The 24,122-nt window shown below is 40.6% G+C and overlaps 1 protein-coding gene across 1 annotated transcript in view; it reads left to right on the top strand.

Annotated features, from left to right (window-relative positions):
* Positions 1 to 24,122, top strand: part of LOC109911646 (target of Nesh-SH3) — a 286,431-nt gene that overhangs the window by 53,343 nt on the left and 208,966 nt on the right. Inside the window, exons 5-6 of the mRNA XM_048603066.1 lie at positions 13,548 to 13,741; positions 17,067 to 17,167. Coding sequence (XP_048459023.1) covers positions 13,548 to 13,741; positions 17,067 to 17,167 — 295 coding nt within the window. The remainder of the gene's footprint in view (positions 1 to 13,547; positions 13,742 to 17,066; positions 17,168 to 24,122) is intronic.

Here is a 24,122-nt window from a genome sequence, read left to right as displayed (position 1 = left end):
ATCACATTCCTGACTTGTGCCTTGTAAATGGACTGGCTTTGTGGAGTCACAGGATGAATCATTTGCTACAGGATTCCTTATAGCCACTGTATTTATATGCCTAGTTCAGTTCATTTTCTAGTGAATTATAACCCCGGAATGTTGATATTGGGGTTTCAGAGATTATAATTCTCAATTTTCTGTTTCCACAGTATTGAATGGCAGACAGGTTCCATGAACCAAATGGTTCACAGCAGCTCCTATTTCTTATGCTCTTCTAAATATCGTGACAATTGGTCCTTGTATCATTATTTTCAAGCTATATCCAATCCTTTTCTCAGGTTTCTAATGCTAGGTTGCTAAAAGAAGAGCTGTTTCTAATACAGAAGTTAGAAGACTGCTCGGAAAAAGGAATTAATTAAAATTAGACCAGTATATTTGAGGGATATAAAATAGGGCAGTAAAAGGAAATGAAATATGATATAAATAATAGGAAAAGTAAAAGATACTATGAAGAATTGAGATAGGTTATTTGTCCATGTCCAATATATTGAATGAAAAATAAAAATTGAGAGGAAATAGAAGATTAAAAATAATTAAGTAAAATAAAAAGTTACGAGATTAAAAGAAACAGATTTAAATTATTCAAAATGTCTAATTAGTAATCTTGTTTTTGTCTTAATTGAGTCATTCCTTGAAGCCAACTTCAAAAATTAATTTTAATGTAAGAATTACATCAATTAAAATTTAAATTAGAATAAATATGACAAAGGCAAATTACCAAGAAGGGAGGGAGGCTGAAAGCAGGAAATTGTAGACCAGTTATCTCGATATCTATTGTGGAGATTAATTGGAATTGATTGTGAAGGAGATTATAACTGAGCACTTAGCTAACTTCAAGGTAATTAGAAAGAGTCAGCATGGCTTTACGAACGTGAAAGCATGCTGAACTAATTTATTAGTGGTGTTTGAAAATGTAATATGGGCTGTGGATAAAGGGGAGCCTATTGGAATAACGTATTTAGATTTCCGGAAGGTATTTGACAATGTGCCAGTTAAAAGTTAACTGCGTAAATCATGAGCTCGTGGTGTAGGGGATGATATACGAGCATGGATAGGAGGTTGAGTGGCAGCAGAAGAAAAAGCAGAGGGTTTGCAGAAATGGGCGTTTTCCTGACTGGTAGAAAGCGATGAGTATTGAATTGAATTAACTTTATTGTCACATGAGCTCAAATGAGTACAGCGAAAAGTTTACAATCGCCACATTACAGTGCTATGTGAGGGATAAAGGTACCTGGGTACTGATAGTTAAGATCAAAAAGTTTTAGGAAACAAAAAAAAATTGGAGGAATACAGAAAAAGAAACAAACAATCCAGCATTACAGGTCAGAGGAAATAAATTAGAAAAATAAAGAAGTAAAAAGTTCTTTAACTAAGCCTCACGGAAGACCTCCAATACCTTGCTGCTGCCTGCATCGGAGCCACCAATGTAGGAGTCCCCCCCCCACTTTAGGTGTCATTACTTCAACACTGACGCTGCTGAAGCCACTCTCACCCTGCAACCCAGAGTCTTTGCTGCGCTGCTTAACTAAGCAGCTGCCGGGCCCACAAGCTCTACTTCAGCAGCAGATGTCGCCTTGCTGCCACTGCCATCTCGAAGGGTCTGCTGCCGCCCGCACCCCGATTGCTGCCGACAGCCCTGAACGACCTCGCCGCAGTTGGCCCAGGCCCCGAATGGCAGGAGAACGACCTCCTGTTGCCGGGAGAAGCCGTGTCTGCCGCGCTGGTGCTGGTGCTGCCGACCAATCCGCCACAGAAAAAAAGAGAAAGACCATAAAGAAAAGGAAATAAAGCCAAACAAAAGAGCAGGAGCAAAAGTAAAACAAAGAAGGAAAGCAGATGGGAAGGGTCTAGGCCCGAAACGTCAACCTTCCTGCTCCTCTGATGCTGCTTTGCCTGCTGTGTTCATCCAGCTCTGCACCTTGTTATCTCTGTTACTTTGCAGCTGTCTGGCGCCAGAGTCGGGTCCCTGCTAGGGATTCAACTTATTACAGTTTATATCAGTGAGTTAGGTGACAAGAGCAAAGGTGGCAAATTTTGCTCATGACAAAGATAGGCCAGAAAGTATGTCATGAAGAAAACATGAGGTTGCAGACTGATATGAATAGATGGGACCGAGTGTGTAAAAATCTAGCAGATGGAGTAGGATGTCAAAAATTTTAAGATTATCTTGACAGGAAGAATAAAAAGAAACATTAGTAGTTAATTGCAGAAGGACTGCAAATTTTGAGGTACAGAAGGATCTAGCTGTTCTCATGCATGAGTCACAAATGTTAACATACAGGTACAAAAAGTCTTTAATAAAGGCAGGCATGCTTTATTCAGAGAGGAGTTAAAATTACCATAAAAGCAATGATGTTCTGCTTCAGATATAGAGAGTAGTAGTGAGACTATTGGCTGAATCTTGCCACCAAAATAGTAAGAATCAATATCAGCAATTTTAATGGAGGGTTTCTCCCTGTGAGGTCAAGTAAGTTTTCTCACACATTCTTTCCGATGTTACCTATGATCCATGCCCCTGTGGCACCTTGCTCATCATATTCTCCCACTCACCATAGGTGGAAGCATTCCAGCCATCCCTCACCCACCCCCCACCACCTCCAATATCTGGGATCCCTCGTGCCTGCATCATATTTGAAGTCAAACCATGCACTTAGCAAGTGCTGGCAGCCTGGAGTTACCCTTCACTGTGCACTTAGTGGAAGAGCAATGACAAACTACTGTTTCTCAGGGGACATGGGTGGCATTGCTGACATTTTATTTCATATCCAAATGCACATTCTTACATCAACTGCTGTGTAAGAACTAAATGATAAAGTTACCCATCCATAACCTCATTCCAGCTTACTACTCTAAGTGAGTGTTACTCGTTCCACAATGCCTGGTGTAGCCCAACATCATCTCATTGGTCACTGTTGGTCCATCACATACTGGACAGCTTCAAAATGGTTTCAAAACATTCACTTCTTTTCAGCAACAGCAAAAGTAATATAAAAAAAATAGAGGTTGCATTAGCCTCTGGGAACAGAAAGGGACCAATTGTTTTTTGAGCATCAGTGAACTTGCAGCCAATAAGGGATCATTGCACTCAGGTCGCATCGATTGGAACTGGTATTTTTAAATTTATTCATGCAAAAAAGACATTTCTGATTGGCCTAACAGTTTTTGCCCATCCCTAGTTGCCTTTGAGAAAGTGGTGGTTGAAATAACTCCACAGAGGCTGTAATCCCATCACCAAGTCACTTTATTTACATGTGGGGAGCCCTTGACACTGATCCAGCTCCCTCAGAGCCAGCTGTCAGAGTGAACAGGATGTCTGACACTCCTGCTTTTATCTGCCAGCCAGGGCTCCCTGATTGGACCAGACTAACAGCCGTATTCAGGGAACTTATATTCTATGAAGTCCACCTGGCTGACCACGTTAAAATCACTACAGTAATGAGCTGTCTTCTTGAGCTGCTGCAGTCCATGCTCTGTACAGCGATCCACAATGCCATTAGCGAATGAATTCCAGGATGTTGACCCAGTGACCGTAAAGGAACAGCAACATATTACCAAGTCAGAATGGTGAGTGACTTGGAGAAGAATTTGCAGTAGATGGTGTTTCCATGAATCTGCTACTCTTGTACTTCTAGATGGGAGTGGTTATGGGTTTGAAAGATGCTAACAAAACATTCTTGGTATACAATGCTATGATTGAATATCTGTGGGAGAGTGAGTGAATGTTTGTGGAAGTGGTACCAATCAAACAGTATGTTTTGTCCTGGATGGTGTCAAGCTTCTTGTGTGTTGTTAGAACCGAACTTATCCAGGGAAATTGAGATATTCCACCACTTTTCTGATTTATGCCTTGTAGATGGTGGACATGCTTTGGGGAGTCACGAGCTGAGTTACTTGTAGCTGATTCCTGGCCTCTGACCTGCTATTGTAGCCACTGTACTTACATGGATAGTGCGGTTCAGTGTCTGGTCAATAGTAACCCCCAGAATGTCGTTAGAGGAGATTCAGTGATGGTAATGATATTGAATATCATGTGGTGATGGTTAGATTCTCTCTTCTGAAGATGGTAATTGCCTGGCACATATGTGGCACAAATGATACTTACCACTTTTCAGTCTAGACCCAGATATCGTTCAGGTCTTGCTGCATTTCGGTATGGATTGCTTTCGTTTCTGAGGAGTCATGAATTGTGCTGAGCATTTTGCAATCTTCAATGAATATCTTTTGGAAATTGAGGTCCCCTTTAAATGTGTATTCACTCAATATTCCAAATTCAGTATTTCCTGTGTAGCATGAAACCTGACCTAACTGTGTTACAGTTGTAACTAGTCTTCCGCAAGCATAAACAAAAGATTTATCTGGTATTATAATACCCTATTATGAGTGAGTGTTTTTGGAAATAAAGTTTTGTTCTTAAAACGGATTACAACTAAACTTAAATGGAGGTGGGCAAGGGGACAATGATCGTCAATATCATGATTCACTCCCAATGATCATCGGCCAATTCTGACAATTGATTGATACAGAACAAATTGCCTGTCCCTAGAAATAGGGCAAATCAACAAATGCTTGGGGGTAGAGGGTGGTCCTGATTAGACAGTCCTCATCGGGCGGTCCTCATAGGGCAGTTCTTGTAGGCAGCAGTACTCATTGGGTGGTCCTCAGACAGCTATCATCTTCAGATGAAGATCAGAAGAAGAGAAAAATGACCCAGGAAAGAGTTGCCCCACACCTTAACTAGAAAGCAGGCTGCTGCCTTCGCAACTTTAACAAGACCAACTCACTCCACACTAACTGCCTGTGCGTCCACTAGTGTCAATGATGACCTCTAATTGTCATGGTGTCTACTTTCTTTATCTAATTAACAAATGTATTACATTGAAACTGCTGCTTCTTAACAAACTATCAGAAAATTGATTGAAAATTGTAAACTGCCTATATTAGATCATTGTGGTCCACAAACCTCCAAGATCAGCAGTGGTAGCAGGAGTAAGATATCACAGAAGTCAAGTTATATTTGGCTTTATGTTTGAGAAGCTGGGAGCAGCAGTCTTAGGTTGTTGGTAAATGCTATTGAGTAATTCTTAAAGTAAATAGGAAGTCACTATGGAGTATCTTAAAATGCGAAGTAGATAATTGAATGGATAAGTTAGCATCATCAATAGTGGAGGCTGTATTGGACATTGTAGAGATATGCAATGGTAATTACGTGTGTCCTTGACGGGCTTTTGAAAGAGGTTATGAAAGAAACAGTGGAGTCAGAAACAGTTCATAATAAGTTAGCCGATGGTGCCCATGTGTGTGCTTTGCAGTTGGATAGGGAAAATGAAAAGCTTCAGAAATTGCTAAAAGAGGTGCAGAGTAAAATTTATGCCAACAGGAGTGGATTGTAGTGATCCACAGCTCCTAACCCTGACTGTCAAATCAATCCATGATCAAGTCCAATCCCTTAGGCTCAGATCAGGCGATCTTTTTGAATTAATATATTGGGACACTCTGAGACAACAGACCCCTTTGACTTTACTAAGGACTACTACCCTTAAACTTTGAGACAAGGCCTTTTGGCTGAAGCAATAACTTTGCCACATAAGCTGCTGGCACATGCTACAGATGTGAGATTGACATGGTGCTATAGCATCATGTCCAGTCCCTTGATTAATCACTGTAGCTAACCATGACAAGCTGCCTGGCTTTGTGTCTGCACTAACGACAAGACAAGGCAAGGCAGAAGTACTGTGAATCTTTAAGATCTGGCAGAGGGATCAGAGTATGAAGAGGCAAGACACTATGAGCATCACAGTAGGCACAAAGTGAGTGCACAGTAGGTACATGGCAAGTTAGAATCACCAAGTTACTGCTCTCACTTTCATGTTGGCAATTGTAAACCTCTAATTTCTATCTGGTGCATATTAATGAGGTGAGAATAGGAAATAATGAGATTTTAATGCATGCAAATAGTTTCACACCACTTACAAGTGAGAATCCTGTCCCAATGTTCAGCAGTTGGTGGGAACATGAGACTTTCAGCTCTTTCAACATTCAGGACCTCCTAACTAACAAGCTCATCCTACTCCCCCACCTTTCTTGCCAATGTACATATCAGTCAATGCCTGGGAGGATTCCACACCACGTCTTAAATACTTAGTGCTGTTTCAGTCTCCTTATTTAAAAGGATGTAAATGTGTTGGACTTGGGTGAGAGGAGGTTTATTAGACTGAAACATGGAATGAGCAGGTTGTTTTATGAAGAATTTGTGGACATACTTGGGCTTGTTTTCATTGGAATTTTGAAGAGTGACAGGCGACATGCTTGACGTGTCTTTGATCCTGAACAGCGTTGACAAAGTGAATGTGAATCCAGAGCCAGTGAGCACTGTGACAATATTGGCGTTGTCTTTTCTGGACAGTGATAAGGAGAATTTTCTTATCTGAGAGTGTTGTACAAATTTGAAACTCTCTGTTTCTGAAGGTGGTGGTGGTGGTGGTGAGGTCACTGAATATTTTTAAGGTGGAGGTGAATGGTTATGCAGGACAGACCCTGTCAAGGCAGATTGGGAAAGTGGAATTTGAAACAAACAGATCAGCCATAATCTTATTCTATGGGTACTGCTGCTCCTAATTTATATGTTCGTGTGAAAACATGCTAAGCTTTATTAAATATAAGTAATGCTATATTTGCATAACTGGGTGATAGCCGTTTACTGGATTGTTTATTATGTAAACATTTTCCACGAATGACTAGATATTTACAGGCATAGGAAACATATAAATGAGCTTATTTTTTACAAGGAAATATCTATCCTGCATGCTAGCATTTGCTACATGTAACCAGATTTAAATTCAGTGGAATGGTAAATAACAATTGTGTATAAGCCCTGGGGAGTGCTTGTGATTTAGCAGAACTTCAAAGATGGAACCAAGATTTCATTTTCTAAAGTATTTTTTGAAGCTACTTCATTCTTTGGTGGAATTAAATGGCATCCTATTTTGTAGAATCGAAAATGATACCTTTCTTGACAAGAATTTTAGAAAATTAAAGGTCAACCCTGAATGTCTCTTCAGGAGGAGTGGACATTATAATCAAAACAAACTGGTTAACTTTGGATGAGATCAACTAAGTTAACGTACCTTACACATATAGCGCTGCTGATTTGGTCTTCAAGTTCGCACTGTGTTTAGTAAACCCAGTAGTTTACTTTAATACATCGTTTATTGGCTCATGATGTACTTTTATCTAAATGATGCATATAATGGTAAATTTGCAGGCAGACATGACGTCAGTGTCCTATCCCAAAATTTCTTAAATTCTAACTCTTGCCAGATGTGGTGGATTTGTGAAGTTTTTTTTACAATGATATTTGCAATTAACTTACATCACACGAGTGGATACTTTTCATTTGGTTGCCGCAGTCTTAAAAAATCAAGGGTCCAGGTTTGATCCCAACCTTAGCCAACTGTCTGTGTGGAGTTTGCACGTTGTCCACATGGGGTTCTGCCGGGTGCTCCAGTTTCCTCTCACAGTCCAAAGATGTGCAGTTTGGGTGGATTGGGTATGCTAAATTGCCCTGTAGTGTCCAGGGATGTACAGACTAGGTAGATTAGCTATGGTAAATGTGAGGTTATGAGGATTGAGTGGGTCTGGGAGGGATGCTCTTCAGAGGGTTGGTATGGACTCGATGGGCCAAATGTCTTCTTATTGCACTGTAGGAATTCTATGATTCTACTTCAAATTGAGTCATAGAGCTGTACAGCATGGAAACAGACTCTTCATTCCAACTCATCCATGCTGACCAGATATCCTAAATTAATCTAGTCTCATTTGCCAGCATTTGGCCCATATCTCTCCAAAGTCGTCCTACTCATATACCCATTCAGATGCCTTTTAAATGTTGTAATTGTACCAGTCTCCACCACTTCCTCTGACAGCTCATTCGATACACACACAACCCTCTGTGTGAAAAAGTTGTCCCTTAGGTCCCTTTTAAATCTCTCCTCTTCCAGCTTAAACCTATGCCCTCTAGTTTTGGACTCTTCCACCCTGGGAACGGACCTTGGCTATATTCCCTATCTATGCCCCTCGTGATTTTATAAACCTCTACAAGGTCACCCCACAGCCTCCGAAGTTCCAGGGAAAATAGAAACATAGAAATATAGAAGATAGGAGCAGGAGGAGGCCATTCAGCCCTTCGAGCCTGCTCCGCTATTCATCACAAGCATGGCTGATCGTCCAACTCAATAGCCTAATCCTGCTTTCTCCCCATAACCTTTGATCCCATTCGCCCCGAGTGCTATATCTAGCTGCCTCTTGAATACATATTCTATGAAATCCCCCCTCATTCGTCTGAACTTCAGCGAAAACAATCCTAACCTAGTCAATCTCTCCTCATACATCATCCCTGGAGTCAGCCTGGTAAACTTATTCTGCACTCCCTCCAGGGCAAGAGCATCCATCCTCAGAAAGAAGACCAAAACTGCACACAATATTCTAGGTGTGGCCTCACCAAGGCCCTGTATAACTGCAACAAAACATCCCTGCTCCTGTCCTTGAAATCTCTTGCACTGAAGGCCAACATACATTTGTCTTCTTTACTGCCTGCTGCACCTGCATGCTTACGTTCAGCGACTAGTGCACAAGGACACCCAGTTCCCGCTGCACACTCCCCTCTCCCAATTTACAGCCATTCAGGTAGTAATCTGCCTTCTTGTTTTTGCTTTCAAAGTGAATAACCTCACATTTATCCAAATTATATTGCATCTGCCTTTGATTTGCCCTCTCATCCAATCTGTCCAGATCATGCTGAAGGATCCCTGCATCCTCGTCACAGTTCACCCTCCTACCCAACTTGGTATCACGTGCAAACTTTGAGATGTTATATTTTGTTTCCTCTTCCAAATCATTAATATATATTGTGAATAGCTGAGGTCCCAGCTCCGACCCCTGGGACACCCCACTAGTTACTGCCTGCCAATTTGAAAAGCACTCATTAGTTCCTATTCTTTGTTTCCTCTCTGCCACCCAGTTTTCTACTCATCTCAATACACTTCCCTCAATCCCATGCGCTTTAATATTGCATAATAATCTCTAATGTGGGACTTTGTCAAACGCTTTCTGAAAGTCCAAATATAACAAATCAACTGGCTCCCCCTTATCAACTCTACGAGTTACATCTTCATAGAATTCCAACAGATTTGTCAAGTATGATATCCCCTTCATAAATCCAAGCTGACTCGTCTGACCCTGCCACTGCTTTCTGAATGCTCCGTTATAAAGTCCTTGAAAATGGATTCGAAAATTTTCCCCACTACCGATGTTAGGCTTACTGGTCTAAAATTTCCTGTTTTCTCTCTACCTCCCATTTTGAATAATGGAATGACATTAGCCACCCTCCAATTTGCAGGGACTATTCCAGAGTCTATAGAATCCTGGAAGATGACCACCAATGCCTCCACAATTTCTAGAGCCACTTGCTTAAGTACTCTGGGATGTTGATTATCAGGCCCTGGAGATTTATCCACCTTCAATCCCAACAATTTTCCCGGCACCATTTCTCCACTAAAATTGAACTCCCTCAATTCTTCCCTCTCACTAAATCTTGCATTCTCCAGAACTCTGGTATCTGATTTGTGTCCTCTTTTGTCAAGACAGAACCAAAGAATGTATTCAGTTGCTCAGCCATTTCTTTGTCCCCTATTATACATTCCCCCATTTCTGTCTGTAGGGGACCTACATTTGTCTTCACCAATCTCTTTCTCTACACGTAACTATAGAAACTCTTAGTGTCAGTCTTTATATTCCCCTTTCATACTGTGTATTTCCCTTTTTAATCAATCCCTTGGTCCTTCTTTGCTGAATTCTAAAGTGCACCCAATCCTCAGACATTATTTTTCTTGGCCGGCCGATTCAGCCTCTCCCTATAGCTCAAACCCTCCAACCCTGGCAACATCCTTGTAAATCTTTTCTGAACCCTTTCAAGTTTCACAACATCCTTCCTTAAGCAGGGAGACCAGAATTGCATGCAATGTTCCAAAAGTGGCCTAACCAATGTCCTGTACAGCCATGACATGACCTCCCAACTCCTATAATCAGTGTACTGACAAATAAAGATAAGCATACCAAACACCTTCTTCACTATCCTGTCTACCTGGGACTCCACTTTCAAAGAACAAAGAACCTGCACTCCAAGGTCTCTTTGTTCTGCAACACTCCCCAGGACCTTACCATTAAGTGTATAAATCCTGCCCTGATTTGCCTTTCCAAAATGCCGCACCTTACATTTATCTAAATTAAACTCCATCTGCCACTCCTCAGCCCATTGTTCTATCTGACTAAGGTCCCGTTGTACTCTGAAGTAACGTTCTTCGTCATCCACTACACCTCAATTTTAGTGTCATCTGCAAACCTAGTAACTACACCTCCTATGTTTGCATCCTAATCATTTATATAAATGATGCAAAACAGTGGATCTAGCACTGGTCCTTGTGGCACACTGCTGGTCACAGGCCTCCAGTCTGAAAAGCAACCTTCCACCACTACCCTCTATCTTCTACCTTTGAGCCAATTCCGTATCCAAATAGTTAGTTCTTCCTGTATTCCATGTGATCTAACCTGTCTACCATGAGGAACCTTGTTGAACCCCTTACTGAAGTCCATATCAATCATGTCCACCTCTGTACCCTCAAAAAACTCAATCAAGTTAACGAGACATGATCTCCCACGCACAAAGCCATGTTGATTATCCCTAATTAGTCCTTGCCTTTCCAAATACATGTAAATCCTGTCCTTCAGGATTTCCTCCAACAACTTGCCCACCATTGATGTCAGGATAATCAGTATATTGTTCCCTGGCTTTTCCTTACCACCTTTCTTAAATAGTGGCACCATGTTAGCCAATCTCCAGTCTTACAGCACCTCACCTGTGGGTACTGATGACTCAAATATCTCAGCAAGGGGCCCAGCAATCACTTCCCTAGCTTCCCACAAAGTTCTGGGGTACACCTGATTATGTTCTGGGGATTTATCCACCTTTATGCATTTTAAGACATTCAGCACCTCCTCCTCTATAATATGGACATTTTCAAGATGTCGTTATTTACTTCCCCACATTCTCTATCTTCCATATCCTTCTCCACAGTAAACACTGATGCAAAATATTCATTTAGTATCTTCTCATCTCCTGCGGTGCCACACATAGTTGGCCTTGCTCATCTTCAAGCGGCCCTATTCTCTTACTAGTTACTCTTTTGTCCTTATTATATGTGTAGAAACCGTCTGGATTCTCCTTAACCCTATTTGCCAAAGCTTTCTCTTTTTGCTTTTCTGATCCCCCTCTTATCCCAGACAAGCCATGGCACAAGTTGATTTTGTTTCAGTATTGACTCACATTGCCAATGACTTAATGGCAATTGTAGAGATTCATATACTGGAAATTATGCCAGGCATCTTTTTCCAGGGAATTCGGGGCACATGGACCCAAGGATATTTCAGTTTTTTGGCTCTGATTTATCACTTCCCATTCGGCAGGAGCAATGTGGATGAGCAATTAAAATCAGGGACATCCATTTCTTTCCTAAGTTTGCAAATTGTAGGTGGGACACCAAAAGTATTGTAGCTGGAATTTAATCTGCATATAGACTAACCAAATGAAAGCAGTAACAATATTTTAAAGGATTAATCCTTGGATTCTATACTGTGTTTTAATTAGATTAATATGTTGAGGAATCAAGTATCAAGCAGGCTGTCCTAGACTGGGAATTATGTAATGAGAAAGGAATAATTGTCAATTTAGCTGTGCCTTGGGCAAGAGTGACCATAATATGACAGAACTCTTCATTAAGATAGAGAGTGATGTAGTTGATTCTGAGACTAGGGTCCTGAATCTAAATAAAGGAAATTACGAGTTTGTGAGACATTAGCTGACTATGATAAATGGTGGTGGATAGGCAATGGCAAACATTCAAAGAATGCTTGGAGGAACTGCAACAATTGTTAATTCCTGTCTAAAAGAGGAAATGCAGTCTGATCATGGTTAACAAGGGAAATTAAGGTTAATATTAGATCCAAGAAAGGGCATGCAAATTGGCCAAGAAAAGCAGAAAACCCGAGGATTGAGAGCAATTTAGATTTCAACAAAGGATGACAGAGGGTTTGGTTAAGAGGGGTAAAATAGAGCATAAGAGTTGGCTTGTGAGGGACATTCAAACTGATTGTAAAAGCTTCTGTGACTTTGTGAAGAAATAGATTAGTGAAAATAAACAGTGGAGGTGATGGCCTCATGGTATTATCACTGGACTGTTAATCTAGAGACTGAGGTAATGTTCTGTGGACCTGGGTTCCAAATCCCGTCATGGCAATGATGAAATTTCAATTCAATAAAAATTTGGAGTTAAAAATGTAATGATGACAATGATTCTGTTGCTGATTGTTGGGGAGCCCTCTGAGCAATAAATGCTGGTCTCGCCAGCAACACCATCATCATGTGAATGAATTAAAAAAAGGAGGTCCGGTGCAGTCAGAAACAGGGGAAGTTATAATGGGGAACAAAGAAATGGCTGTCCAATGAAATACATTTGGTTCTACCTTCACAAAGGAGGACACGCAAATAAATAACAACCCAAAAAGTACTGTGTCTATTGATGGGGGGTTGGGCGGAAATGAAAGAAATCCGGATTAGTCAGGGAAATAGTGGTGGAAAATGGGAAATTGATGGGATTAAAGGCTGACACATCCCCAGGGCCCAATAGTTTATATCCAAGGATATGAAGGAGGTGGCCCTAGTGATAGTAGATGCATTGGTGGTCATCTTTCAAGATTCTATAGACTCTGGAACAATTCCAATGGATTGGAGGGTAGCTAATGTCACTCCACGATTTAAAAAAAGGAGGTAGAGAGAAAACCGGGAATTATATACTGATTAGCCTGACATCGGCAGTGGGATAATGCTACAGTCAATAATCAAAGATCTAATAGCAGAGCACTTGGAAAACATGACAGGATTGGACAGAGTCAGCATGGATATACGAAAGGCAAATCATACTTGGCAAATCTACTGTAATTTTTAGGGGGTGTAACTAATACAGTTGAGAAAGGGGAGCCAGTGGACCTAGTTTACACAGACTTTCAGAAGGCTTTTGATGAGGTCTTATGTAAGAAATTAAAATGCATGGGTTTGGGACTGCAGCCATTGACAATATATTTTAATGATTTAAATGAGGGAACTATATGCAATGTCTCGAAGTTTGGGTCAGAGGTTGAGCTGTGAGGAATGCTCTTCGACCGAAAGTGGTTGAGGCCAAAACATTTAATATTTTAAAGAAGGTGTCAAGATATAGTTCTTAGGGCTAAAAGGACCAAAGAATATGGGGGGAAAGCAGGAATTGAGTATGGAGTTGGATGATCAGCCATGATCATGATCAATGGTAAAACAGGCTTGAAGGGCAGAATGGCCTACTCCTGCTCCTATTTTCTATGTTTCTATTTTCCGATGTCATTTTTTTCATTTCTTTCTTTAGGCACTATACAGTTCGGTACAGAGAAAAAGAAGCAGACGAGAATTGGCTGTATCAATGCTGTCCAACAAGCGAAACAACAATAGACAACCTTAAACCGAATACTGTTTATGAATTTGGGGTACGGGTTAGCAAAGCAAAAGAAGAGGAAGAGGGTACTTGGAGTGAACCCACCAACTACATTACTGCTGTGACTTGTAAGCTGCCTTTTTTGTTACAGTAGAGCTGAAGATTTATTATTTGATTTGTTATGCAATTCAATCTATTATCCCTTCATGTAAATTCTATTGACAGTATGCTGTCAACATTTGGTGGAGCAAGTTAAGATGTTTGAACGATTTTTTTCATAGTTTGCATAATCGAGTTCAAGAATGGCCTGATACTTAAATTTGCTAACCGTACATTCGACATGATCATCAAATCTTGTCCAATCATTCAGGTCAGTGTCTATTACAGCGTGGCTCATACCACCTCTTCAAAGGCGATTAAAGATGGGCATTAAATGCTGCCCTCACTAGTGACACCAACATCAAACAAATAAAAAAGTTGGAAAGGAAATGAAAAGAAGTTTGGGTAGGGCATCTTTTGCAATATCTAGCACCTTTGTTTTTAAGCTAATCTTGGGAGCTATTGAATGTCAAATGTTTTACTTTCCAAATTATTTTATGTGAACAAATGTATCCAATTACAAAGGTAATAGTTACAAATGATGAAATAGGTACACAAAGTAATTACACAACTAAAAACTTGTGATCTTAAGTTGAATGTAAAATGGACTTGCTCGCAGTTCTCCTTATGGAAGAATGAGGGACTTCAGCTTACATGGAGAAACTGCTTCAAAAGTAGGGAAGCTTAACGGGAGATTTGATAGAGACACACCAATTTATGAAAGCTTTTGTTAGTACAAGATTATTTTCACCAGCAGGAGAGACATCCATTTTATAAGAGTCCATAAAATTATTTTTGGACTGGTAATCCAACCTCAAAACTGAATTTAGAAAATATTTGCTGTCAAATTATTGTAGTATTCCACCCACCCCTTTGACTACTACTCCAATGCCATCTCTCCCTCCCACACCATCCCTTCTGGCGACATTCAACCCTTTCCAAGCAACCTCGCTTGGATATGGATATTCCCTGCTTTGTATGCCATACCATTCTTCTCATGTAGTCGCATCTCATGATATTCCATTCTTCTCATTACACTCTTCCTAACTCATTCTTCTTGCCATCCTGTCCCATTATCCCATGACGTCTCCCATTTCCATGCGACTGTACTTGACCACCACCAATGTCATTGCATTCCCATGCTGTCGGCAACATATCATATCATCCCCCCATTCCATGTTGCTACCGACAGCCTCCAGTTCCATCCAACTTCCCTCCCCAATTTCTGCAATCCGAGTAAGTTTGTTATGGTACTTCCCTTTACTTCCTTTGTACTTTATCTGCACCAACACCCACCTCTCTCCATAACCCCATGTCACCATCACCGAACAGTCACAGTTGTGCAGGCAAAACATACTTCAGTCCTCCATGTGCCAACCAACCATTGAACAATCAGAAAAAAGAGAACTGACAAGGAATGTGTATCATCATGAAAGATAATGGACAGTTTCACTTCCTGGATAATTTGACCCACGGGAGTGGGTTGCGAGGTACAGGAGGTGTAGGAGTGGAACAGAGGGTGGAGTGGAGTGGCCCTTGTCACTCGATTCCCTGTGATTCACTCAATGATAGAAAGATGTAGGAAAACCTTCCAAGGTCCTTAAGGAATTAATCCTGCTGCTGTTAATGGAAACTTCTCTAGCACATGGGAAACTACCGAACAAAAACTGATAGTCTTCCTGAGGCCTTGGGATGGGCAGTGCCTCCCTGATCATTGTTACCCATGGGCCAGATCTATACCCATGGAAATATCAACCTACATTCAGCAACAACACCCCAACCCTGTCCACCCTCCCTGACAAGCCAACGTCACTAATCTGAGATAACAAGGTGTAGGGCTGGATGAACACAGCATGCCAAGCAGCACCAGAGGAGCAGGAAGGCTGACGTTTCGGGCCTAGACCCTTCTTCAGAAATGGGGGACGGGAAGGGGGTTGTGAAATAAATAGAGAGAGAGGGGGAGGTGGATAGAAGATGGATGGAGGAGAAGATAGGTGGAGAGGAGACAGACAGGTCAAAGAGGCGGGGATGGAGCCAGTAAAGGTGAGTGTAGGTGGGGAGGTAGGGAGGGGATAGGTCAGTCCAGCGAGGACGGCCAGGTCAAGGGGGCGGGATGAGGCTAGGAGGTAGGAGATGGGGGTGGGGCTTGAGATGGGAGGAGGGGATAGGTAGGAGGAAGGACAGGTTAGGGAGGCGGGGAGAGTAGTAGTCAAAGGGGTGGGTGGAATACTATATTAATTTGACAGCTTTACGGAACACCTATGCTCGGTTCGCATTAAACAACTGCACCTCCCAGTCGCGAACCATTTCAACTCCTCCTCCCATTCCTCAGACGACATGTCCATCCTGGGCCTCCTACAGTGCCACAACAATGCCACCCGAAGGTTGCAGGAACAGCACCTCATATTCCGCTTGGGAACCCTGCAGCCCAATGGTATCAACGTGGACTTCACAAGCTTTAAAATCTCCCCTCCCCCTACCGCATCCCAAAACCAGCCCAGCTTGTCCCGCCTCCCTAACCTGTCCATCCTTCCTCCCACCTATCCACTCCTCCCACCTCAAGCCCCACCCCCATCTCCTACCTACCAGCCTCATCCCACCTCCTTGACCTGTCTGTCCTCCCTGGACTGACCTATCCCCTCCCTAACTCCCCACCTACACTCACCTTTACTGGCTCCATCCCCGCCTGTTTGACCTGTCTGTCTCCTCTCCACCTATCTTCTCCTCTATCCATCTTCTATCCGCCTCCCCCTCTCTCCCTATTTATTTCAGAACCCCCTTCCCCTCCCCCATTTCTGAAGAAGGGTCTAGGCCCAAAATGTCAGCTTTCCTGCTCCTCTGATGCTGCTTGGCCTGCTGTGTTCATCCAGCTCTACACCTTGTTATCTCAGATTCTCCAGCATCTGCAGTTCCTACTATCTCATCACTAATCTGAATCTAGGGTGTCAATGGTGCTGCTCTTGGCTGTGTGCAGACCATACAGTAGTTACCAATCCCCAATGTGCTGCTGAACTGAAGAGCTGCTAACCCTCCAAATAGCCACCAGCTGTTGGAGGCCAAAGCGCTGCCCTTTATGGGGAGGGTGCATTGAAGCAAAACAGATTAATGCCTGGTGGATGCAGAATCCAATCAGGCTCCCTTGCTTTTCGTAATGCCATCAGGACTGCCACTCCCTGCAATAAATTCAACCCAAAGAGAGTAATGTATAACAAAACACCTCAAAAATAATTAATAATGTAAGAGTTGGGATGTAGATTAATATATTTTGTAGAAACTCTTCTCAGATTAGTAGAATTGATATCTGAAAGACCATTTTCAATGTCTGCATTTAATGTGTGATTATGTTTTGTTTAGCCTCACCAAAAAGCACCGAAAATGACCAAACTCAAAAGATATCAAAGAAACTTGCCATAAACTTCAACAGTGAAACTCTCAAGAACACAAGGAGACCTGAGGTTTGTGTCATTGGCATGTAAGAGTGAACCTGGAACTACCTTCTAAAATGTATCCAATTTCATCAAAGAAAGCAGATTTTTAAAAATAAGACTGGCTATGGAAATCATCTGTTGCAGTTTTACAGCTGTTAGATGGTTTATCTTTATGATCCAAAAATGATTTCATTGCAAATACAAGGCCCAGTCTGTGCAAATTGGAGCTATGCAGATGTGCAAGAGAGTAAAGTTTTAAACTGACAGTCTGAAATTTGTTGATTTGGAAGACCATACGTAGGCTAAAATTTCACTAGTCAGGTCAGTGAGGAAGTTTCTTGATTGATAGATATTGCCAGTATGTTAACACCCATAAGAAAATACTACATTATTTTGACCACACCAAGTGGTTATCAAACTCATTAGATAATTTAAAAAAATAGAAAAATGTAATTGAAATAGCTTTTGCATTATTTTATAGAATTATGCGGAATTAATTTGTTCCAGATGGCATTGCAAATGATGGAAATTTATCAGAGTTTTGTTCCTTACTGTTTAAGCCAGTTTCATTTTCATGGTTTATAGAACCTTCTGTTTTGCTGCCTGGTTGATTACATTGGCCAGTACTACAATATTTTTCATTTGGGTTCATATCTTCCATATTTTATTGTTTGGGTACATTCAGTGGACCATGGCTGAAAGAGAAGGGAAACGATTATTTTTCACGTAGAATATTTCACAAGGCAGGAAGAGAGAATTGGCTACCATACCTTTTGCACCATATCATCATGTCTCGTAAATTATCTAGTTAAAAAAAACTACTAACAGTTGAATGGTTTCTTCCTGTCTATCTCTATTTGGAATTTTATGAGAAATTAAAATTGATTCACATAATATTTGCTCACTCATTTTAACAAGAGATGACATTTTCAGAATGAAAATTGGGCCACATTGCGACTCAGTCCATTGAGTTTTTCTTTTAATTCATTCACAGGATGTGGCCATTGTTTATTGTCCATTACTCATTGCCTTTGAAAAAAAGATAGAGAGTCATTTCTTGAATTAATGCAGTCTCTGTGCTAGAGTTACTTTGAAGCTGTAGGAAGGGAATTCCAAGATTTTGTTCCATTAACAATGAAGAATGGATGATACGTTTCCAAGTTCAGAATGCATGTGACTTGGAAGGGATTTAATTGAGTGGTACTCCCATCCACTTGCCATCTTTGTATTTTTGGATGATATGGATTACAGGGTTGGAAGATATTGTGAAAGATGCCTTGGTGAGTTTCTGCAGGGCATCTTGTGTATGCTATACATTGCTGCCACTGTGTTTAGTGATTGAGGGAGTGAATGTTTAAGTTAATGGATGGGGTGTCAGTCAAGTGATTTGCTTTGTCTTGGATGGCATCAAACATCTTGAGTGTTGGTGGAAGTGCACCTATCCAGGCAAGTGGAGAATATTCCATCACATCCTGACTTATGCCTTGTCATATTTTGATAGTGGATAGGCTTAATGGCATCAGTAGGTGAGTTGTTCACCTCTGATCTGTCCTTGCAGCCACCATATTTATGCAACTGGTCCAGTTAAGTTCCTGGTCAGTTTTGGTCGCAGAATATTGATGGCTCAACAGTGTTAATACTGTTGAATATCAAAGGTGAAGCTTGAAGGTAGATCATTTGTTGTTGTCAGCTTTTCTGATATTTGCTCGTTCCTCGATGATTTTCCTTTCATGGGCATATTCCTGTAGTGAGTGATTGATCAAAGAAAGGAACTTAGTTTTCAGATTTAATTTCTCTTCAGGATTGATGAGCATGTTGAACTGTGTTGCTAGTTTTTTGATTCAACTGAAAGCTTTTCCTTACTTTGTGCCTCAATACAGCAGTGAACTTGTCCAGAGTTTGGCCCAAGCTTTAATGTTGTCTTGGTCATGCTGCATGCAGGCAGGATTACTTCATTATTTAACAATGGAGGGAATGTTATTGTGGGAACAACTGAAATGATTGTGTTTAGGACACTGCCTTAAGGAACTTCTGCAGTGATGTTCTTGGGCTGAGCTGCAACAGTCAAAAAATTATCGTCCTTTGTGACTGGATTTCAAGAAATGTGTTTAGTGGCTGCCACAGCTAAAGTGAACGATCGGACTGCAAAAGTCGCATGACTATAGCAAGTCAGCCAGTACAGTATCCACAAATGTATTTCTGTAAACACCTCCCTTTTAATAAAAAAAATGATTGTGTGAACATTTTCAGTTACAAATTGTCCAAGATACCCAATATACATGTTCAACAAAGGAAAATGATCATTCAGTAAAACTCTGTTCATTCTAGTCTGTCCCACCTCTATAATATCTGCATTGCATTTCATCTGTCGTCTCAAATGTGTTCATGATGTAGAGGTGCCAGCATTGGACTGGGGTGACAAAGCCAGAAGTCACATTACACCAAGTTAGTCTACCGGGTTTATTTGAAATCACAAGCTTTTGGAGCGCTCCTCGTCCGTCAGGTGAATCTGCTTGTCCCTTGATGATTTTCCTTTCCTGGGCATATTCCTGTGGTGAGCAATTGATCAGAGAAAGACACTTAGTTTTCAGATTCCATATCTCTTTAGGATTGATGAGCATGTTCAACTGTTGTTGCTAGTTTTTTGATTCAAATGAAAGCTGCTCCTTACCCTGTACCTTAATACAGCAGTGAACTGGTCTAGAGTTTGTGTTCTGATAACATATTAGACAAGAACCTTATTAGATAGTTCACAAATCCAACAAATTATTTTACTGCTTTCATATTTATTGGTTATGCATTTCTGCTACAGCTCTCACCTTGCTAGGATTCAGGTGAAGTCCTTTGACTGTCAGCACATGATTTACATACTTGTCTTCAGGTATTTTCTTTCATTCGCCTTCAGGTTCGTAGAGTGGTCTCTCACTAAGAACTATGCTAGATTTTGAATCATGGTCTGTGATGGCTTTTGCCATCATATCTCCACTTCCATTGACATCAGATCATCTACTATAGCTTTCAGTTGGGTAAGATCACTGGACATCTTGTGCTGTCATTGGTTGACATCTCTCCAGCAGTCATCTTTATACACCTGCTTTATTTCTTTATAGCTAAGCACTTCTTTGGTAAAGTGATTCAGCTTCTTGCAAAGAAGTGCTTAGTTATAAAGAAACAGGCATATGAAGATGACTGCTGGAGAGATGTCAACCAGTGATTCAAAGGAATTACTCAACACCACAGAAAAAGTTACCATCATCATCTAAAGCAGCATCAAGTGAGTGTGAACTTCCAGATAAATACCAGTGCATCATGCGACATAAGCATAATGCTTTTCCACCAGCACTAATAACAGAGTTGCAGTTTTTATTTGTTCAGATCTTTCATTTAGTTTTCCAGTCATTTCATAGTTTTACCACTGAGACTGGAACAAACGCCAATTCTGCCTCATATGTGTTTTCCACAGCGGCAGGAAATGAAAAATTTTCACAGCCATTCTGAATTCACTCAGTTCTTCAAAACTCTGCTTTTAATTCTTCTGTTTAATTTTTACATTAGCTGGCTCTCTGACATCTCTGAAAATTCACTCAATCTCAACTTCAAACTTCTGACATCATGTTTCAAATACTACATTTAATGGTTGTCACAAACTAAAATGAAAGCTGTTACAGCAGAGGTAGACGTTACTTGACTATGGCAAGCCACTCAGTACACAACGTACAACTACATTTCTCCAAATACTTGGTATGACACTAGCTAGTGGAAAATTACCTCACAGTTCCCTTGATATTGGATTTATTGGGTCTACTTTATATATTTGCTTTATACCATCAACTATCAAAGGCAATCGCTCTCAATATACCAATATGGATCATCCACTTGGTTTGTCTGGTCATAAACACTTCACCTTGTCATTGTCATGTACTGGGCTGTGTCATCGTTGAGGATGAATGTATCCATAGAACCTCCTGCGCCTGTTAAATTTTAATTGTTAACCACTCTCGATAACTGGGTGTGACAGGACGACAAAGCTTTGTTCCAATCTGTTGGTTGTAGGATTGTTTAGCTGTCAATTGCATGCTGCTTCCACTTTTTAGCATGTATATAGTCCTATATTGTAGCTTTAATAGACTGACCTCTCATTTTCAGGCGCGCATGATGTTGCTCCTTGTATGCTGTATCTTGTACTTCTCATTGAACCCAGGTTGTTCTGGTGGCTTGATTTTAATGATAGAGTGTCATATTATGAGGAATGTAGTGGACATGGGGCATGGTGTAATAATGAAGTTTCAAACTATTAAAACTGTTTTCAATGTTACTGCTGAAAAGAAAGATTACAGAGAACCCTGTTGTATCACATGATTTGATGCAGCGGCAATGAAAACTACTTTTAAAACATTTTGAAAGCCTTATGGTAGTATGTATCATCTTATAAATGTGGGTATATGTGGAAATTCCTGTGGCTATACACAATTAAATTGGCATAAATGATGTAAATTGGAGCCATATTGTGTATATGCATGTTTGCTGCCTGTGCAGTGCTGTAAAACCCTATACTTCTTCCCTTGAGTGGTTCACATTCTTCCATAGATGTTCATTTAATCCAAGATCAATGTAAATCTCGTGATACAACTCCTTAAAGGAGCATGCAATTTCTTTTGCTTTTTATTGGGATATGGTTGATGTGGAAAAGTCACACATCACTAGTTACTCTGAAGGGGTGTTTTTTTTCTCTCTTTATTCTTTCATATGAAGTGGATGTCTCTGAAGTGACTTGGTAGGCCTATTCAGTGGGCAGTTAAGAATATGTAATACAAAATGTAACCTTCCCTTAAGCGCACGAGTGAACACAGTTGGCTTTTTAAAGCAATCAATAATGATTTCATATAATTTAATCTGATTTCTGATTTGGCTAAATGTCAGTTTCATTCATGTTTTTGGAGGACTTGTTGCTGTGCAAGAAATTACAGAGAGTTATAAATGAAGCCCAGTCCATCACACAAACCAGCCTTTCTTTCATTGACTTTGTCTACACTTCCTACGGCCTTGGGAAAGCAGCCGACATAATCAAAGAACCCTCCCACCTGGTTATACTCTCTTCTAACGTCATCCATAGGGGATAAGATACAAAAGTTTGAAAACACGTACCAATAGATTCAAGAACAGCTTCTTCTCTGCTGTTATCAGACTTGAACAGACATCTTATATATTAGAATTGATCTTTGTCTGTACCTTCTCTGTAGCTATAACACTATATTCTGCATTCTAGTTCTATTACCCTAATATACTTATGTAAGGTATGATTTGTCTGGATAGCATGCAAGACACTACTTTTTCACTGTATCTGGGTACATGTGACAATAATAAATCAAATCAAATCAAAACAAAAACAGTCTGCAGATGCAGCCTGGTGCATACCATGAGCTGGGTATGTGCCCCTGAGCATACAGTATTCTTGTAGCAGTAATACAATGTTTGTTGCTGGTGCAACCTAGGATGCAACATATAATGCTGAAGCATCCTACAATTGGGTCGGAGATGAGGGGTCTTAGAAACTGGCACATGTCAAATGCTAATGTCTGAAGATGTGGGGTGCATTTGACCATTGCCTATAGAGTCTCCAGTGAGATGTTGGTTCCTGGTATCCAACAAAGAGGATTTTTGGAGTAAACAGCAAGCTGAATTTGCCAGGTTAATAACTTGAGTAAAAGCAAAATATTGCACATGCTAGAAATCTTAAACAAACACAGACAATGCCGGAGAAACTCAGGAAATCTAGCAGCATCTGTGGAGAGAAAAACAGAATTAGCATTTTGCGTTTGGTATGACTCTTCAGAACTGAGTTCTTCAGAATTCACTCTGACTTTCATGTTGAGAATTCTCAGCATTTAGTTTGCTCGTAGTGGGTGTTAGAATAAGAAGTTACATATCAGTTAGGTAAGATGTGCAGATATAAGATTGTTAACAAGTAATACGCCCCTTTAATAGGCAGCTTGTCTCTCCCTAGCAATGATCTTGCCTCAACACCCAGAACTTTAATAAAAGATGCAGAAACTTGCTCCCAGTATTGAGATAGTGCTTGCCAGATCTGTCATGTGATTCTGCCACATTTCTTGTCATATCTCAAGTTGTTTAGGTCTCTATAGGGTTCCTTCTATGGTTACTATTATTGACACTGATTTTCAATTTCAGAATCATTAATTTATTTTAAATTCTACTAGATTCTGTGATGAGATTTGAACACATCTCCCAGATCATTTTCAGCCAATGGCATAACACTTTGTCACCATCTACCATAATAGCTTGAATGGAGGAACAATTGTATGTTTTGGGATGTTTTCATGGAATCCTGTAGTTGGCGTATTTGATTTGTCATTGTCTTGGATGGTGTTGAGCTTCTTGAGTTGGAGCTGTGTCTTACCAGCTGAGTGATGAGTTTTCCGTTATACATTGATTTCAGTCTTATAGACAGTGGAGAGGATTTGAGGATTAAGGCCAATATAATATCCGTCCAATGATCTCATACTTGTTTTGTTGAATTGTCCAATTGCTAATAAATGATTGTTTTCAAAATTTTGAAGGTCAAGAACTCGGTGGTACAGGTGTCATTGATAATCAAAAGATGATTGCTGACCTTTATCTTATATAAGCTTGGCATTGTCATGTACATATGTTGTTTAACTGTTATCTCTTATTGGTTCGACCAAGCTAGCATGTTAACCTGTTGTAGCAGGAGTTATACATCGAGTTGAATGGTCAGTGAACAGCCTCATTCCTAATCTTACCAGAGGCAAAACGTCACTGATGAAACCACTGAAAATGAATGCGGTGAGGATTTTTAAAAAATTACATAGCTTCTGCAACTGCTTTATCTAACTCCATTAGCAAATCCCTCAATCTTCTACTCTCGCATATGCTTATTGAGCATCCCCTTAGAAATCCATCCGTCCCCTTCACTACTTCATGTGGCAGCATGTTCCACACT

This window comes from Rhincodon typus, chromosome 11, assembly GCF_021869965.1.
Source record: "Rhincodon typus isolate 14 chromosome 11, sRhiTyp1.1, whole genome shotgun sequence".
In the NCBI taxonomy this organism is placed as follows: Eukaryota; Metazoa; Chordata; class Chondrichthyes; order Orectolobiformes; family Rhincodontidae; genus Rhincodon; species Rhincodon typus.
This window is presented reverse-complemented; position numbering and strand designations above follow the sequence as displayed.